The 18,534-nt window shown below is 40.6% G+C and overlaps 1 protein-coding gene across 7 annotated transcripts in view; it reads left to right on the top strand.

The window, feature by feature from the left end:
* The window catches only part of GNE (glucosamine (UDP-N-acetyl)-2-epimerase/N-acetylmannosamine kinase), a 67,819-nt gene extending 51,978 nt beyond the window's left edge, over window positions 1-15,841 (top strand). For 5 of the 7 annotated variants that reach the window (XM_061634816.1, XM_061634835.1, XM_061634845.1 and 2 more), the window contains exons 7-12: window positions 2,572-2,782; window positions 4,233-4,362; window positions 7,180-7,401; window positions 8,377-8,559; window positions 10,496-10,615; window positions 11,904-15,841. In XM_061634816.1, coding sequence (XP_061490800.1) covers window positions 2,572-2,782; window positions 4,233-4,362; window positions 7,180-7,401; window positions 8,377-8,559; window positions 10,496-10,615; window positions 11,904-12,139 — 1,102 coding nt within the window. In that variant the 3' untranslated portion in view covers window positions 12,140-15,841. Of the gene's footprint in view, window positions 1-2,571; window positions 2,783-4,232; window positions 4,363-7,179; window positions 7,402-8,376; window positions 8,560-10,495; window positions 10,616-11,037; window positions 11,072-11,903 lie in introns of all 7 variants that reach the window. The other 2 variants (XM_061634865.1, XM_061634827.1) reach the window with 2 other exon arrangements.
* Window positions 15,842-18,534: the final 2,693 nt, after the last annotated feature.

The following is an 18,534-nucleotide window of genomic DNA, read 5'->3' as shown; positions in this document are numbered from 1 at the left end:
AAACCGCTGTGTGAGTGGGGCCCTACTGTACCCCCATCATGACTAGTAGTTATTTATAGTCTTATCTAGCCTCACTTTTTCCCCAATTTCCTTTTTAAGCTGTCTTGGTTGGTGGTCATTACTACTGATTAGGAAAAGTGTGTCCATAGTTTAACTATGTGATATGTAAGAAGCAGGGCTGTGGAGTCAGCACACCAAACCTTCGACTCCGACTCTATTTTTCTACTGTCCAACTCCAACTCCGACTCCACCCAAAATTGCTTCCAACTCCACAGCCCTGGAAAGGGCTGTAAATGTCTTTTTAAATTGGAAGCTCTCATAGGAGCACTTTTATCACTGCCTGAATATGCGCTGATCTTGGCATCACAGCATTTGTCTTCATCTGGGTCCTGTGTCATACACTGACACACAAAATGTTTTCCATCTTGAGTTATGGTGAAATGCTCAACTACTGCTGACTTCATGGGAAGCTTCTTTGAGATTTTGAATTTATATTTTAAAAAATTTGTCAATCAAAATTTATTTTGAAGCCAGGGTCGGAGTCGGTACATTTCTACCAACTCCAACTCCACCCAAAATTGCTTCCGACTCAGACTCCACAGCCCTGGTAAGAAGTGCTCTCCTCCCGCAACTTTACTGGATGACCCTTGGTTCTAGCATCAGAGGAGTGGGAGAAAAACTGATCTCACGCAGCTTGCTCTGCACCATGCATAATTTGTACACTTCTATTATGTGTCCTCCCTCCCCTTTTTTCAAAGCTAAATAGCCCCAAACATTGGAACCTTTCCTTGTTACGGGAGTTGATCTAGCTACCTGATCATCCTGGCTACCCCACATTGGCAAGCTGTATAATATTATTTTTAACTGTGGTTAAAAATACACCGTATTCAGGAGTGGTGGGGAAGTGCCATGCCACCAACCTGCCAGCAGTGGCGCTGCTGCTTTCCAGGGCAAGCTGGCAGCAAAGTTGGGGTTGTGTGGAAGTACTGTTGGAACCAAACTGGCAGTCATGAAGGTGTGTCCCTGCCCCCTTCTGGCCTTGGTGCCGCCCTCTGGCTGCCTTGGTTAAGCAGCAGCAACACCACTGTCACGAGGATGGTGGTGCACCATCACACTGGCCATTCCTGACAGTATTCCAAGTGCAGTTGCCCCATAGAATTGTATAAAGAATTACAATATCGGCAGATTTATTTTTGAACCCTTTTCTAATGATCCCTGATATGGATTAAGGCTTGCTTCACTAGCAGCCAAATGTTAAAGCTTTAATACAGGAAGGGTCTATTATATAGTTAACAAGCACTCATATCATGTTGGCTTTGCATAGATGTTATATTTGTGCTATAGGCATGTAAGTTGGTATAATTTTTAAATCTCATACTACTGGCACTGAAGAGTAGGGTGTTGCTTGGTGCAATTGCTGAAACATTGTTGAGCTGTGTTTTCTAGGAGATCTCATTATGTAAAGTGGAAGCTTTTTTCTGTCTGTGGATTGATATGATCGGATGTTGACATCTTTGAGTCCTCACAGCCTCTTTTAATGGAAATAAAATGTCTTAAAAGTTGGTTATCCTACATAATTTTCCTTTCTTTTTTGTAATCTCAAAGTTTGTAGTGTGACTTTATAAAATAATTGCAATATAGTTATCATTCAAGGGCCACAGCAATTAAAAGGCTGAAGGTACCAGTCAGGAAGTCCCTGGCTTGAATCTTGTCTTTGCCATAGGTGGTTTTAGGGAAATCGCGTTCTGTCAGCTGTAGCTTCCATGTGCAGCATAATACTACTGGCCCACTTTACAGGATTCTCAGGATTACTGAGTCAATGTATATTAAGCACTTTGTACATTCAAAAACTCTATATAAATGCATTTCTGTTCAGGCCCACTATTAACAAGCTATTTTTTTCCATCACATGGAGTTCTCAGGCATAACTTTAGGAATTTTTAAAGTTTTAATTCTTCTGTGAGTATATTTAAATACCTGATAAAAATGTGTCCCTTCTTCACTCTTTCCCAAACTGATGTCTTACCTTTATCATTTCCCACCACTCCTGTTCTTGTGTGTCATTTTACTTAGGCCCAGGGTTATAATCTCCATTTCGTGCAGCCTGATCCATTGCATATTTACTCAGAAGTAAATCCAACTCCTTTTGGTAGGGTCTATTTCCAGTTAAATATGAATAGAATTGCCGCTTTTGTTTCTTTTATGTATAGTGCCTAGTTCAGAAGCACAGCAGAAATAGTAAGAATAATTTAATTGTGTAATTTTCCCAACTAGGCAAAAAACAGCTACTTTCTTGAGTAAGTAGTTATGCAGTTTGATACACGGATATATCAGACCTCTCATTTTAGGTCTCCTTAAATGTAGACTTTCCAGTTGGTGAGATTTAAATGTTCTTACCTTTGACTGAATTGTAACAAACATTCCAAGTGTGTGTGTATATATGTAGAAAACCAAGTTATCACAGGCACAAATACATAATGTTCTTCCTAATGCAATAGTGTTTTGTCTTTTCCCCCTACTTGCAATCTAGAAGGTATGACATGTTACAATTGCTGTTGTTTGATGTTCTAGTTCAAAGATATATGGAGATGGGAATGCCGTTCCAAGAATCTTGAAATTCCTTAAGTCTATTGACCTCCAAGAACCCATTCAGAAGAAATTCTGCTTCCCGCCTGTAAAAGAAAACATCTCCCAAGATATTGACCATATCCTTGAAACCCAGAGTGCTCTGGCAGTGGATCTGGGTGGAACAAACCTCCGAGTAGCAATTGTCAGCATGAAGGTAAATATAAACTGTAACAGGAGATAGGATATCCCTTGGGAGAGATTGTTGGGCGGTGCACAGTGCCAATTTAAAACAGACTAATGAACCGCATTTTTAAAAATCTGCACAGCGTGTATGTATATTGATGTGTGAAGCTATCCTTGAGGCTGGTCTGAAGGCTGCAGCTGGTGCAGAACATGGCTGGGTTGTTTGTGGGGGCAAACTACTGCCAGCATATAACATCTTGCTTTCAGGATTTGCACTGGGTCCAATCTGCTGTTTGGCCTAGTTCAAGGTTTCGGTACTAACATATAAGGCCCTATACAGCTCGGGACCAGGTTGGCCTTATCTCTTATGTACCAAGGAGGTCATTGTGTTCTGCAGGAGAATTTTTCCTTCAAGTTCCAAAGATATCAGAAGTCCATTTCATGGTGATTTCCTATGGAGGCGAAAAAAAAAGAGAGGGCACTGAAATATAATACGCAGGCACCTCAATAATTATCTATTGATGCAGAGTAACAAAACATACAAATGTAACAGTACACAAATGTCCCAACGATCAAAAAAGGCTTTATGCACATGTATTCAAACAATTTACCGAAGAAGATGCAACTCAAAATCCTGATGATCTAGCTCTAGGTGGTGCTGAACTACTTGGAAATCAGAGAGAAGGCCTGTCATATGCAGACACATTCCGGCTGGTGATGAAGGCTGCATACAAACAGCACACATCTCCAGCTGTGGTAGTAAGAATGAAAAAAATGGGGATTATTCAGCAGAATATGACTATGCCTGTATCCTGGAATGGAAGGCATGATGTGGCATGGGTCCCCCATGCTAGCCAGCACTGCTCTAAATTTTAAAACATTCCTGATTAATCCAGTTTTTTTAAAAAAATTCTTATTAAAAGTATAAGTGACAAATATTGGTTTAGAAGGGACATTCTCGTCTTCCCTCTTGCATAGGAGGGATGCTTTTCTAAGATGGCATGCTGAGACATTTACACACACCAACTAAAAATGCAGCTGGTATACTTCCCCCCCCCTTAAACTATTGTGTTAGTCCTGCTAATTAGATTTGTATTAGTGAAGCTTATTCAAAGAAATCTTAGCCTGTCCGTTGGGTGACAGCGCTACACTGCTCCTTGTTGTGGTGCATGTTGACTCCGCCATTTGCCCTCCCCCTGGAGTGCAAACAGTCGCCTAGCAAATACGTCTGGACTGAGCTTGGATGTATGGCTTCTGGAATAGGATATGCTGATTGAGCACATCCAATCCTGAATAAAAGCCCAGGGAGAGAAGTGTACATGCACAAATACTCCTCGTATGACATTAGCATGCCATGCATGTTCTCTTGCTCTTTGACCTCTAGCTATTGCATATTTGATAGCCTGTGGAGAAGCCACTTTTAATATAGATGGGGATAATTAGAAAAATACAAAAGCTTGATGGTTTTTCTGTTCACTTAGGGTGAAATAGTTAAGAAATATACCCAGCTCAACCCGAAAACCTATGAGGACAGAGTGGCATTGATCCTTAAGATGTGTGTAGAAGCTGCCTCAGAAGCGGTAAATCTGAATTGCAGAATTCTGGGTGTGGGTAAGTTTTTAACAAGCATTTTATTTTCTACCTCACGAAATAAGAGCATTAAATTAGCGTGCTTTAGAGGGACTTCCGGGAAGGGTGACTTCGCTTGTGCCTGCTTTTGAGACGGGCTCCCGCCTCACAAGAAGCTTATTCAGATATAAATCAGTCAGAACATTTTTTTTTTTTGACTGATGAAATTTCTCCCGGGCAGGGAGAAACGTAGAGATCAACCTCAAAAGCCTGTTTTTATTGGGAGGACTGGATTTCATTAATTTATGAGAAAAGGTCCAGCCAGCAATGCCGGACGGACTTCCGAACAAGCTCTATCTGATTAATGCGATACGTTTATCTTTCTTCAAAGAGAAAACGGACTAACAGGCAAGCACCCTTCTTTCTATTTTTTTTTTACTTGGTTTAAATTGTTGCAGCAAAAAGAGATTTGTCAAATGAATCAGCTTTAAAGAACTTCTGGGTGAGCTATAACTCTTCTCTGTTATTCACGAAATTAACAGCTTATCTCTGTTTCTATTGCAAAAAGCTGTCCTGGAAGTGCATTCTAAAGATATAAACAGAAGAGGGATTTGTATTCCGAGGAGAAAAAAATAAAAAATATGAACTTTGGAACATTATAATGTCTGGGACTATTCTTTTTGGTCTATTTTATTTTGACGAATCTGCTTCTTCACGACGCCACTAACTGTTTTGATGCTGGGAACTAAATTTGTTTTGTATTCTTGAACATAGAGAGATAAGGCAGGCTGCTCTGTTTATACTGTGATGTCATCAAGCCTGGAATATTAACCCAATTGTTGCTGAAATAAGAAGTGGTTCTTCTTTATTTTTGTTTTGTTTTGTTTTCGTGGTTTTAAAAATGGCAATCAAGAAAGTGACTGAGAATCTGGAAGTAATTATGTTTCAGAAAATAATGGATGAGATTGAGATAACGAAACAAACCCTGCGACAGGGCAGTAAGGAGCTGAAAATTGAACTGAGCAAAATGACGCAGGAGCTTAAAGAAATAGGGGATCCTGTGAGAGAGGAGAATGAGATCAGAGATGAGAAAAGAAAAAATAAAGGGAAGATACAAGCCCTGGAGATTGGAACAAATGTGGAATTGGAAAAAGATCTGGAGTTTATGGATATTAGAAATAAAATCTACTGTTTGGAACTTAACGTTATCTCTGAAGAAATTAATGAAGATATTAGAGATAAAGTTATCAATGGCTTGGATAATTTTCTGGACTGGAATGACGTGATGGAGCTTGATATAGAGAAAATCTATGGAATTAACTGCAGCCATGTGACAATGGAAAAACTCTTAAGAGATGAGCCAGTGCATTTTGTAAAAAGAAGAACAGAGATATGACTTTACAACAATATTTCAGCAACTTATTCAGAATCGATGGCAAGAAAATATTTGGGATAGAAGAAATTCCCATCAGACTCTTATTATATGACTATGGCTATGACAGCAAGATTATTATGGAATACTGATAATGGAAGATTGGACACTGAAATTACTGGACTTAACAGGACTATTGAAGATGGAAGATGGAATTAATATGGATAATGGAATAATGGCTATTGAAATTATTGGACTTAACAGATTTGATGAGATGGATTAATCAATATGTTTATTTGGACTATGGTTATGACAATAAGATTATTATTATTATTAACGAGATGGATTAATCGACATGTTTATTTGGAGAAAAATTGATAGATATATTTCTTAAAGAATTGAAACCTCTCTTTGACTTTTTGTGGAAAGAATAAAGTAATGTCTATGAGATTTGATGATTAATTAAGATAACTACTGGAGGAAAGTGATTTTATAATATAATTTAAGAGACAGGATTGTTACATATTGTAGACCTATAACTGATCTGCGACAAATGGGAAGTCAACATTTTATTTTTTTGTTTAATCATTTTTGTTTTGTTTTGTTTTTTGTCTTTGAATGTTTTATGATTTTGTTTTGTTTGTTTTATGAAAATTTGAATAAAAATTATTGTAAAAAAAAACAAATTAGCGTGCTTTAAATTCGGTTTTTTTTTTCACTAAATGAGAGCATTAAATGAAAGTGCTATCACATTTTAGGGACAATTGTTCATTATCCCCTGGGTGGTTCGAACAATGTTGGATCTGCAGTACAGTGCCAGAGCTGCTTTTAAACTGACATACTATGGGGACACAGTTTAAGACGGATCCCTTTGTAGTTATAAACTGCAAAGAGTATATTGTGTTAATGTTGATATATAGTTCAATAATTCTGCACCTGATCCTTTTCATGACGAGTTGTTAAATTCTGCAATAGTAATTGGAATTTGCACATACAGATTTGATCTTACTGTTTTCCCCTAGAGACTAAAGCAAAATGTCACTGATTCCAGTGCTAATGGTTAAGGTAAAGTGAGAGACACAGCCCTCATTAGCCTTTTAGTCCTTTGTAGCTTCTCTCCTCTCTTTTATTTTTATATTTATGTGTGATGGGCAAGGAGTAATGAAGGACAAGTCAAAATTAGACACTAGACAGTAGTGTTGATACATCTGAAGGAATCTCCTTAAAATATGTAAATTCAAAGAGAAATACACATTCTTGAGTATGTTACCAAGTGGATAACAGTTCTTAGCTTGTTTAGGGGAATTACTGATGGCAATTGTTTTTATTTTTAAGAAATCTGACCTGACTGACTGGGGAGAAGATGTTTGTTTTTTGAATGGCAAGCTGACAGTTGTAAAGGCTTTCTTTTAGATTTTTTGTTTCATGTGCTAAAATTATCCATTTTATATGTGTGGTTTTTTCACCTTCTTGTGCTTTGGGACTAGGCATTTCTACAGGTGGACGAGTAAATCCCCGCGAAGGTGTTGTTCTTCATTCAACAAAACTTATTCAGGAGTGGAGCTCTGTTGATCTGCGGACTCCAATATCTGATGTGCTGCATTTGCCAGTGTGGATCGACAATGATGGCAATTGTGCGGCTCTGGCAGAGAGAAAATTTGGACATGGAAAAGGAGTGGAAAACTTTGTAACCCTCATCACTGGTACAGGTATCTACATGCTCAAACTTAACCCAGCACAGAGTTAAGCCACTGAAATAATTTATCTTAAACACACATTAAGGCTTGAGCTGGATTTACTTAAAGCACCAAATTTTTTTAGGTGAACTGTTTGCAAGTGGCTACAGTTTGAACCTGATGGCTGGTTGTGTCACTTAATTTCTCTTAACCTACAGGAAATATATTTGGGAGTATTTAAGTAGTAGTAATTCAAATAGCAGCAAACTTCTCTAATAACATCTTATTAGTTTAAGTTGTTTTATTGTGTTTTTAGCTGCTTTGACTAAAGAAAATACAGGCTGTAAAATGTTTTACGCGCTTTAAACTTCATGCACAAATCTTCCCATGTACTGTTAAGTGATGGTTGCCTTAGAAATCAATGGAGTGAATAATAAGTGTATAGGTACTTCTTCTGAATCTTACGCGTTCAGAAATTCATTGATTATGGAACTCATAGATGAGCATGCCTGCAACAAATCACGCTGAACTACTTGCTAATAGTCAGATACAACTTGAGGAAGGAATTCCCCCAAAGTAGGGTAGAAACACCTTACACAAGTAGAGCTCAGCTCATACCAAGGGACCTCTGCCCGATTTTCAACAGTTTCCCTCTCATAGCACCCCCACTTACGCATCGTGTAGTGCTGTTCATGAGGATCCCCTGACTCTTTGGATAGGTTTTTTTTTTAGTGCAGGGAGGAGGAGATGGACATGCCCTTTCCACAAGCTTCATTCTGCTCAGGGTTCTTAGGATCCAAGCAGTATTATTCTAACAGTGGAAAATATAAAATCTTTATCTCAAAGTGGAATAGAGATTTACAGATTCTAGATTTACAGAAAATGTCTGGATGAAAATATAATTTGTCCTTCACTGAGCTCTAATCGGTAAACCATTCTGAGTGTATGGGTTTTCTACACTTTTTCAGGCCTGAGAGTTTGGAAGTCATTGATTTTCATGTCTTATAGGTATTGGTGGTGGAATCATTCATCAAAATGAACTGATCCATGGAAGTTCTTTTTGTGCAGCTGAGCTTGGGCACATTGTGGTGTCTCTAGATGGGCCTGAGTGCTTGTGTGGGAGCTATGGATGTATTGAAGCATACGCTTCTGGAATAGCCTTGCAGAGAGAAGCTAAGAAATTGCATGATGGTAGGTGGAACCCTTCAAGTTTGTTTACGTGGTGTTTATATAATACAAGTGACATAAAATCAAAAAGTTCACCTACAGCACTTTCATTTAAATAATCACAGCATCAGAACACCATATACAGTTGTCATCTTAAGCAAAAAACAGTGGCAAGATTTTACGGAGCAGTCTGTTCTGATTTAACTTTGCTCCCAGTGAGCAAGGCTGCAATCCAGTACAAGCTTACTTAGAAGTAAGCTCCATTGCGTTCAGTGGGACTTACTGCTAGGAAAGTGTATTGGATTGCAGCCCAAGCCAGTAAAGAGAAATCTACTTGGAAGGCAAGCCTGCATGTGAACCCACGTGCACACTTGCCAGATAGGCAATCTCACCAGAAATATGCAGCCCTGGTATGGAAGTTCTTCTATATGATTCAGAAGAAGCACATGCTGAGCTATATTATACAACACATCACGAGGGTGCTACCAAGCACATGTAAATAGAATATGTAAGGGTTCCTCTTAATTTGCAATCTACAAATCATGTGGTGCCAGTTAACCCACTTAAACATGACTATGTCCAGATTGCTCCTTACAGATTTGTAGCCTTTGTATTTTCTACAGCTCAAAACTATTTTCTGATTTCAAGTTTCATCTTTTGAATTCTTGCTTTGGTGAGATATTTGGATAACGTACAATGCAAAGGTAACCTCATCCTTAATGTAAATTGTTGCTAGGGCAATATTCTTTAGATCTCCTTCATTCGTTTCCAGTGCTTCTCTTCGTCTCCAATGACCATATAGGCCCAAGCATAAGTAAAGCATTGCCAGATATACACATCAGCCAGGCCTTGCTTTTCCATTAAGACCAAGGTGCAGATGTCCTTCTGTAAAAAATGTTCTATGCCTACTTTAAACTGAGATATTAGTTAGTGGGGAAGAGATAGTTGCCCCATGGTAGGGAACATGCTTTCCATGCATAAAGTTTCAAATTCAGTGGCTAAAAAGATCCAGATAATACAGCTTGAAAGCTTCTGCATGAAATCTCAGAGAGCCAAGAGTTGATAACATCAGGCTAGTTGGACCAATGGTCTGAATCAATGTAAGGCAATTTCCTATGGCCATGTATTTCATTTGGCAAAATGCCACTTTCATGTCTTCTGAGATGCCTTGTTCGCATAATGAAACTTTGACAGTAGTGTAGCTGTATTAAAGCTCTTTTTTTAAAAAAAGTTGATAAATTACCTAAATTGCACCACTTTACATTTATAAAGAGTTGTCAGCCTTGCTGTCTCTGATCATCAGAAGGTAGCTGTTCTGCTTATAGGGATCAGAGAAAGAGAAAAAAACAAAGAGCACCTCACTGCTAATGAGTAGGTATTTGACTAGTGCCAGGCATAGTATCTGTCTGACTCAGGAATGGCAGAGACATACCTGGAAGAGGCAGCAGTAAGGGCGGGGCTTCACATGTGCACTCCCACTGGTGTGCCTGGACAGTCCTTACCTCACTACCACCTTGCCTCTTCTGCTGGATGGCAATGATGCCCCTAACCAGGAGGCTAGTGATAGCTCCACCCACGCCTGGTATGACTACAATTTCATCCATAATGCTTTGTGGAATTGTGCATTTGTACTGTGTAGACAGAGCTTGCTGGCAAAAGAGTGCTCTCACTCTTCCTTGATATATCTGCATGTGGAATAATTCTACATACACAAGTAAGTCAATGTGATATTTCAGCAGAAGGGTAAATTTTAAGTTTCATATCAGCAAAAAGCTACAACAATATTAATCTTGTTCCATTAGATAAGAGCCATGTACTAACTGCCCACATCAAAATCTGTATGTTTCCTTTGCTTCTAAGGCTGGTGAAATGTAACAAACTTCCAGTTTGTTTATGGTATTGCTTGATTTTCACTCCTTGTTTGCTGCTGCTTTCTTCCCACCCCCATTATCTGTCCAAGCAGAAGATTTATTGTTAATTGGAGGGATGTCTGTAAAGAAGGAAGACACTGTAACTGCTGCACATCTCATTCAGGCCTCCAAACTGGGAAATCCAAAAGCTGACAATATTGTTAAAACAGGTAGGAATACTAACATGTGGCAGAAATCTTTGTTGGAACCTGACTAGGGTTAAAGATGTGATGTGGTAACTTGTTCTTGATATAGCATTGTCAGTTTCAGAATGACATTTAGCCAAATCAGATGAGTCCTTACCCCCAAGGACCTTAGGCTTGTATCCAATGTAGTGCTAAGTAGCCAACCTGTCAACACAAGGATTTCCACTTGCACAGCAGGACTCCCCCTGCAACATGTCCCCTAAATCTGTTCTAGGGGTTACCCCAACCCTCCAGAGCAAATTTAGGAAGGATGCAGGGAGCGTGCATGGGGAGGGGGAAGGAGAGTGGAGAAAGCCCTGTTGTGCAAGTGTAAAGCTATGCGCTGACGGCATGGTTACTTAGCCCTACATTGGATACAAGCCTTACATTTTATGTTTTACTTGCAGGCAACAAAGGGAGGCAAAAAATAAGGGAGGCAAGGTAAGCAGGGATGGGTATGAGCAGATTTAATTACACATTCTTAATTTTTGTTCATTTAGGGATGGGTCCATACTTCACTGGAGTTAGGCTGAAGTATATTTGCTCTCTGAAAAGCTGGCTCTCTTTGCAATCAGTGCATAGGCATTTTACAGTTAGCTGTCTGATGTAACCTTAATGGAATTAAGGCCACTGTCACTTGGGGCATGTCCTGGTCTTTGCTCCTTCTGTTCCCTGCTAGATGCTCTAAACATCAGTCCAGCCTACAATTTAAGGAATTATATATGCTCTTAAATAGAGTGATACCTAGCAGAGATTGTTGCCTTCTGAAGTACAATTCTACAGGGATACCCTGTAATTTTTATCCCTGTACCAGATTTGAGTGCAGCATTTTGTGAACCTTTTGTATCCCTGAGAGGCTGTTATAATGATTTACAAGTCTTTTATATAATACATACACTTTAGTTAAATAACATTTGTCATTTTTTAATCACAGTGTTACAGCTCTTGAGTTTAAACTGTCATGTACCAACTGGGTCTCTCTTAAAATAAAGCAGACGTTAGCTTTACTTTGGACAGTTGAAAGTGGAATAAGAGAGTCATAGCTGCCCAAGATATATATGCTCATCCCACTGTCACCTCTGATAAACAAACATGTTTTGTGGTGTTTTAAGAAACCTGCAAAATGTGACTATAGATGACAGTGAAGCAGAAGAAATGTAGATGTAGGCCAAGAGCAATACTACTCCTGTGATAGCATTTTTCAACTTCAAGAAAGCTGCCTCTTAGCTATTGCCATATTCTCTCTGACTTCTGTTTCCGGCTTTCCTCACAGCAGGGACAGCTCTGGGCCTTGGAATTGTGAACATCCTGCACACTATTAACCCCTCCCTTGTGATACTTTCTGGCATCCTGGCAAGCCATTATTTCAATATTGTCAAAGATGTGATCCGTCAGCGGGCCTTGTTCTCTGCGCAGACAGTGGATGTGGTTGTCTCAGACCTGTCTGATCCTGCCCTGCTTGGAGCTGCTAGTATGGTCTTGGACTATACTACACGCAGGATATACTAGACATCTGGCAAAAGAAAAAAAGAAGAAATGGATTACTTTAATTTATAGTGGCTCTTTGGAAAGAGTGGCTTCTTACTGGTGTCACCTTTCTTTTTTAAGTAGACTGGTAAGGTCTTCAGAATCTCTTTATCCAATTGTTTTTAATATGCTGTGGTATGCTTGAGATCACAGACTCGAGATGACTCACAGGAAGACTTTCTCACAGACCCTTGTGAAACGAAATAATTCCTGGGAATTCCTGAAGCCGAGACATCTAAAAATAAAGATGAGAGATCTGAATTCCCTACACATGGATTTTCCAGCTGTGTTAGCCAATGTCATCTCCATTACCAGAAAATGGGATAGTCACTAAACAAAGAACCTTCCCTTAGAGATGTGTGCAACTGTTCCTGCCTTGGCAGAGACTAAATGACCAGCTATAATCTCTGCTTGAGGGAGATGGGGGGGGGAGACTACAACCATCTAATGCTAGAATATCAAGTAGTAGAGAGAGAGAGATATATATATATATATATATATATATATATATATACATATTTGTTAAATTAATATTAAGAATCCTAGTTTGGAAGAAGAGCCCAATGATAAATGGTGCACTTACAAGTATAGTTTCCAAGAGCCTAGACAACGTACTAGAATCAAGAAGAAAGTGGGCTGAAGGGTTGGCTTTGTCTCAAACACCTGTTATTTCTAATGTGGAAGTTGAAGAGACTTTCTGGTCTTGCTTTTCAGTCAGTGGCCTCATGTTTAGAGCTTTAGAGAACTGTGTCTTGTGTTACAGGTTTCCTTTACCCATTCATTGAGGTTGCTAGACATCTGGCTGGAAAGAGGAGTCTTAGTTGGTGTGTGTGTGTGCAATGTCTGCTTTATCCTTGTTTGGATAAATTCCATACTCAAACTGACCTCCGAAGACATCACAGAGTTTTAGCAGCCCAAGCACATTATCTATTTATGTGCCTATTGTATATAGCTAGGTTTTTGTTAGGCTCCCTTATGATGCTCCCACCAATAGCCTCAACTGTATGTTGACTCTTTGAGGTTGCAAGTCTAAGCAGCCTTACCCAAAAATAAGGGTTGGTTCTTTACACAGTACTGTGGGCATGCCAGTGTTTGATGTTTGCAGTAACCATGTTTGAAGACATTAAGTGGAGACTTGCTGGGGAGCCAGGATTGGCTGTTCTCTCTGGCATGTTTGAAGACGCAATTTTCTCTTTCACATTTCACATAGTTACTTCAGCAAATACTGAAGCACCCCAAACACCTTGCAAAATATGAAACAACTCTGTGTCCCGATTTGGTTCTGTGCAAGCATTGTTTAGCAGCGTGAGGCTATAAATCTGATTTCTTGACTCAATTTTGAAGACATTTTTAAAAATGTAACATGCTAGAACGGGTGGGGTGGGGAGCGTGAGCCTGTGGGCTGAATGTGGCCCTCCAGGCCTCTGTGTGGCCCTTGGAACTCTCCTTAGGCCTTGCCTCTCATTGGCTCCGATTGACACCCTCAGTGTTTTTGCCTGGCTGAAATGTGTCCTTGAATTCCGATAATGCCTCTTGCTTCCCTGGATGGAAGATGGAGAGGGTTGTTAAGTGTGTGTAGCAACTCCCGCATTTTACTGTTGCTGTGCCCACTTTTGGCTCTGGCCCTGTCTCTTCCCACTACTGGCATGTGGCCCTTGGGTTGCAAAAGATTCCCCACCCCAGTACTAGAATAACACAGACATGAGTGGAGTGCTTGAGGACTGCCGTCATAAAAACTACAGGATCAATTGCTTTAGTGTGTAGTGCATACGAATATAAAAACTTAACCTTCACATTTGAAGATGAAGCAAAGTTTACACTTCAAATTGGATGAATCAAAGTTCATATTAACTTACAATATTTGCTTCAGTTTGTTTACTGCAAGAAGACAGATATTAATTGGAAAATGTGCCCCTTTTCGGTAAGAAAAAATAGGGCCTGACTGACACACTAAAGTGAGCTAGGATTTCATGACCCCTCAGTGAGATGGGATGAGGAAGAGTAATGCCCCCAGACAGGAGACCAACTGCCTGAGGGTATCATTTAGTCTTCCATGACTAAGTTAGGACAGTAATAGAAGCTATAAAATTCTTAGAACTGTTTTAAAAATACTTGGTCTGGAAAATGACCTCTCTTCAAGAAATAATATAGGAAGAACATTACTCCCTTTCCGTGACGCTTCCCCAAATTCAGCTTGCATTTTCAATTCTTACTGCTAAGATCTTAACATGTCTGCAGCCAGCAGGAAATGACACTTTCCCACCCATGCTTCCCAGTACTCTGAAAAAGGAAAAAGAAGGCAATGCATTCTTGCCTGGTGAGAGTATGTATGGCTGATCTTTTGCAGCAGCAGTTAAGCCATGAAGCCCTTCCAGCCCAAACCAAGCACAACCCTCGGGGGGGGGGGGGCTCCATGACCGTTAAGAGTGCCTGCCTGCTTTAGGCTGTAAAAGCAGGGGATTTGTCCAACAGGGCAAGCTGCACTCAACAGCAGAAGGTCACAACCTGTGCAGGCCTGCATGGAGCACTTTGCAAAGTGCAGTATTAGTTGCTCTGCTATGGTGAAATTTCTGAGGTGCCTGGGGCTTTCCCATTGCTTTATGCATATAGCACCCTTTTGCATGAACAAGCTTGGAAAAGCTTAGGAGATTCCATAGAGTAGAGCAAACATATTTATTACAGATTTTGTAGAAACGGGGTGGGTGGGTTCTGGAATTGTTGGGAGGGGAATTGACTGGTGCGAATATTCACACTTGCAAATAGCAAGAGACTGCTGAGACTTGTCACTAGGTGAGGAGGAGGCCTGAACCTGAGGGATGGGGTGGGGAGAGAGCTTTATTTTTCTGTTTCCTTTGCTGCAATATATGGGAGAGTTGGAGAAAAACGGGGACCAGGAAATGCTTAACTTGATGGTGGACATCCTCAGCCTTTATTTTACCATTTCTTCCAGGATACCTTTAAGCTATTAGGACAGGGATGGAGAATATTGCCAGCGGTGGGAGTAATGGATGTGTCTCGTACCTTTGTACAATAGGCTATATTCCTGCCACACAAAATCAGGTTTCTACGCTTCCTCTCTCTTCATCCAGACAACCAAAATACATTATCACAGTTCAACAACATATTCCACGCAAAAAGACTTGAGGGGCCCTTCTGCCTTTCTCGATGGTGGTTATGAAAAACTTCCCTTAGAACACCGGTTTTGTAACAGCTATAGAGGATGTTGTTATGTTACCCAGTGTCCTTTAGATAAAGATCCTCATGAGAAATATCTGTCTGCCAGGGCCATTGAGCACCAGCTTGCCCTGGGCCCTGGCATGCATGTGTGCGCACGCCCAGGGCCAACCCCAGACATGCTGGAGCCCTTGGGCAAAAGCCTGCCCCAGGCTCCAGCGCTCCCCTTCTGCGACTCGCACACGGTGAGAGCTTTGGGGCTCCGCCATTCCCTTCCTTAACTTACCTTGTTCTGCGGTTGCGCATGCAGCGGTGCCCTTAAGAAAGATGGCGTCTGAGGTTTCCCTAAGGAGCTGAAGCCTCTGCCGCCATCGTGGTTCATGGCAGGGATGCGAGCGCACAGCACGCATGCGTGCCATCAGCCAAGATGGCGGCAGAAGCTTCAGCCCCTTAGGAAAACCTCAGCCGCCAACTTTCTTAAGGCCACTGCTGCGTGTGCAACCGCAGAACAAGGTAAGTTAAGGAAGGGAATGGCAGAGCCCCGAAGCTCTCACCCTGCGATCCGTGGCAGAATCACGGAAGGGGAGCAGAGGGGCCCTCCAGGGGCTCCTGTAGCCTCAGGGGCCCTCTGGCCAGTGCCCCACCTGGCCGCCCCTTGGAACCGGCCCTGTCTGTCTGAATTTAGTCATAGGAAAAATTTTGTTTGACCAAGTGAGTTTGTGTGTTGTTTTGTCATTGGACAAAAAAATATAAATCTCATTGCATGCTTCTTTATTTGCCCTGGCAGCTAGGAATGTAAGAGCTAAATTTGTGTCTCAGCTTTGAATGATCTATGTTTGTAATGGCATATTGCTAAACAAATAAAACAATTATGGTATGGTATGAGGGCTTGGAGCAGGCTGGTGAGGGGTGTGAGCATAAATCTTTAAAATAATTAAATACAAATAATAATTATTCCTCCTCCCCCCAGGTTCCTGTAAGTTGCTAGGGGGTTGTGTGGGCTAGTTTCCCCCTCTGCTAAATGATGCTCAATTGCCCTACATTCCATGCCTCCTGGAGGGCAATAGGCATGTTCATTCATCCATTTGGCATTAGTTTCTTTCTTTAGATTTATGAACATATTTTTCTGCATACCTACAAGTTTCCAGGATGTATAGAAACTGATCCGTTGTCTGTGGGTATACCTGTTTGCTGCAAAACTAATAGGTAGGGGCCCACGTAGGGACCCAAAACAAAATGCTGTAGTGTGACCCTGTCTTGCTTCCAGTTCAGTACTAAGAGTGGTAGTGGTAATGTGTAAGTGGACCATTGTGCTGCCAGTTTGCCTTTGATTTGTCTTCTGTACACTCTGGGGCAACTTGCAGTTTTCTTGACTTAGGTGTTAGGTGGTTTGTCATCTAACAGGTTTGAGAACCTTTCGTTTATCTCTTTGCAAGTACTCACCAAAAGAAGCAAAACCGGCACATGATGATAGTTTTCAGTGAATGAGTCTATGCTTCTTTAGCCAACAAGCATAAGCCATTTTTGCAATGGTGGTGGTGGAAGGGGAGGGAACTAAATACTACTAGATGCCCATCTCAATTGAGATGCCTGTTTTAACCTTGCAACATCATTCAGAGGTATGTAGCTATATTTTCTGAAATGTTTATTCACTGTCACCCCAATTCAAAGAATTGTGGGCTATGTATATGATCACTGTTGCACTTGCAGAGGCCCACACACCTCAGACGTCAGTAGAGATGGTGCAGCCATCACTTTGACAGGTGGGTGGAAGGGAATGTCTAGACTTTATATCCCAGATCTTCAGTAATTCTTTGTGGGGGGGTGGGGGTAGAAAGAGGACTGGATCTGGTGCAGTGAAAAAAGCTATTTCTATGAGCAAACTGCTTTTGCTGAATCAGAATAAATTATTATTTACTTTTTCAGACAATCTTAGATAAAGATCAAGTATCCTAATCAATTATATGTGTTATACCAAGCCTGAATTACAGCTGAGTAGCAAAGATGAATGTATTCACCAACAGAGGGCAATAATGTACTTTGATTTATAAAAAAAAACTGCTGTTGAACAAGACTCCTATTTATATACAGGTATCTTCAGGAGCTCTCAGCTGAAGATGGTTCAGAACTTTTCACTCCCTCTCCCCTGTACCACACTGAAACTTGAGGATCCATGTTGCCCTAAATGCACATTGCTGTCCAGTTTGATAAGCACTAATGGGGACTTTGAGAAAATCCCTTTTTACCAAAGTTATGGGCATGTTAGCAAAAGCTTGTTCACTTCTGTTTCATGATGTTCAAATGGTAGAGCCTTTCTCCGTTCTTGTCACATTAATTTATATCCCACCCTTCCCCCTGAAGGAGCCCTGGGTATCATGAAGTGTGTAGTGCTGTAGACTTTGGAAGGGCTTTCCTGGCAGCAGCTCAGTGTCCAGGGACTGCTATTCCCAATGGGTGAAGATGCAACCCTTGGGGCAGGTTTTTGGGTAGGAGGAGCTGGAATGAATTGGAGTGGTTTGACGCCGCTGCTTTTATTAGGAACTATATTGTCACTAAATTTGTATTGTGGGGCTGTTACATTGTTATGTTGTAAACCACCCTGTGGCCTTCTGGCAAAGGGCAGTAAATCTTTTAATAATTAACTGGATGCCATTGTTAATATTTGTTACTTTTAAGTGAATCATGCTCCTTTCGGTTGAAGAAACCCCCTTTACTGTTTGATTCCATATGAAGTAATCACTGCTGTCTGGTGTGATAAGGTATTTCTCATTAGTTATAACAACTATTTATGCACAAGTGGTAAGTGCAGATGATAATATTGGGAGAAAATTACTGGATCAGATTTCATTGTCATTTTGTATGACATTTCTTGTAACAATGAAGACTTTGGGGGTAAATGTTAACTTTTTCCTCATTATTGGCGCCTAGTTTGCCGCTTAAAATAATTTTGTTCAATTTCATTCTCTGATCTACCACTTACGTTGAAATACAAGGCTCATGTAGCCTATGTTTTAATTTGGATATTAGCGTGTTAAAGAAAAAATAAAGCTATTGTGTGCCCCAAGTTTCCAGGATTAGTTCATTTTCAAAGGCAAAAGTATAGTAAACACATTGCCCTTCCGTGGTTTTCTTTACATTACGCGCCAACTTGTTAGCAAATTTGTAAAGCTAAAGGAGTAAAGGTGTATATGTATTGGTCTTCA

The sequence above is a fragment of the Rhineura floridana genome, chromosome 1 (genome assembly GCF_030035675.1).
Source record: "Rhineura floridana isolate rRhiFlo1 chromosome 1, rRhiFlo1.hap2, whole genome shotgun sequence".
Classification (NCBI taxonomy): Eukaryota; Metazoa; Chordata; class Lepidosauria; order Squamata; family Rhineuridae; genus Rhineura; species Rhineura floridana.
This window is presented reverse-complemented; position numbering and strand designations above follow the sequence as displayed.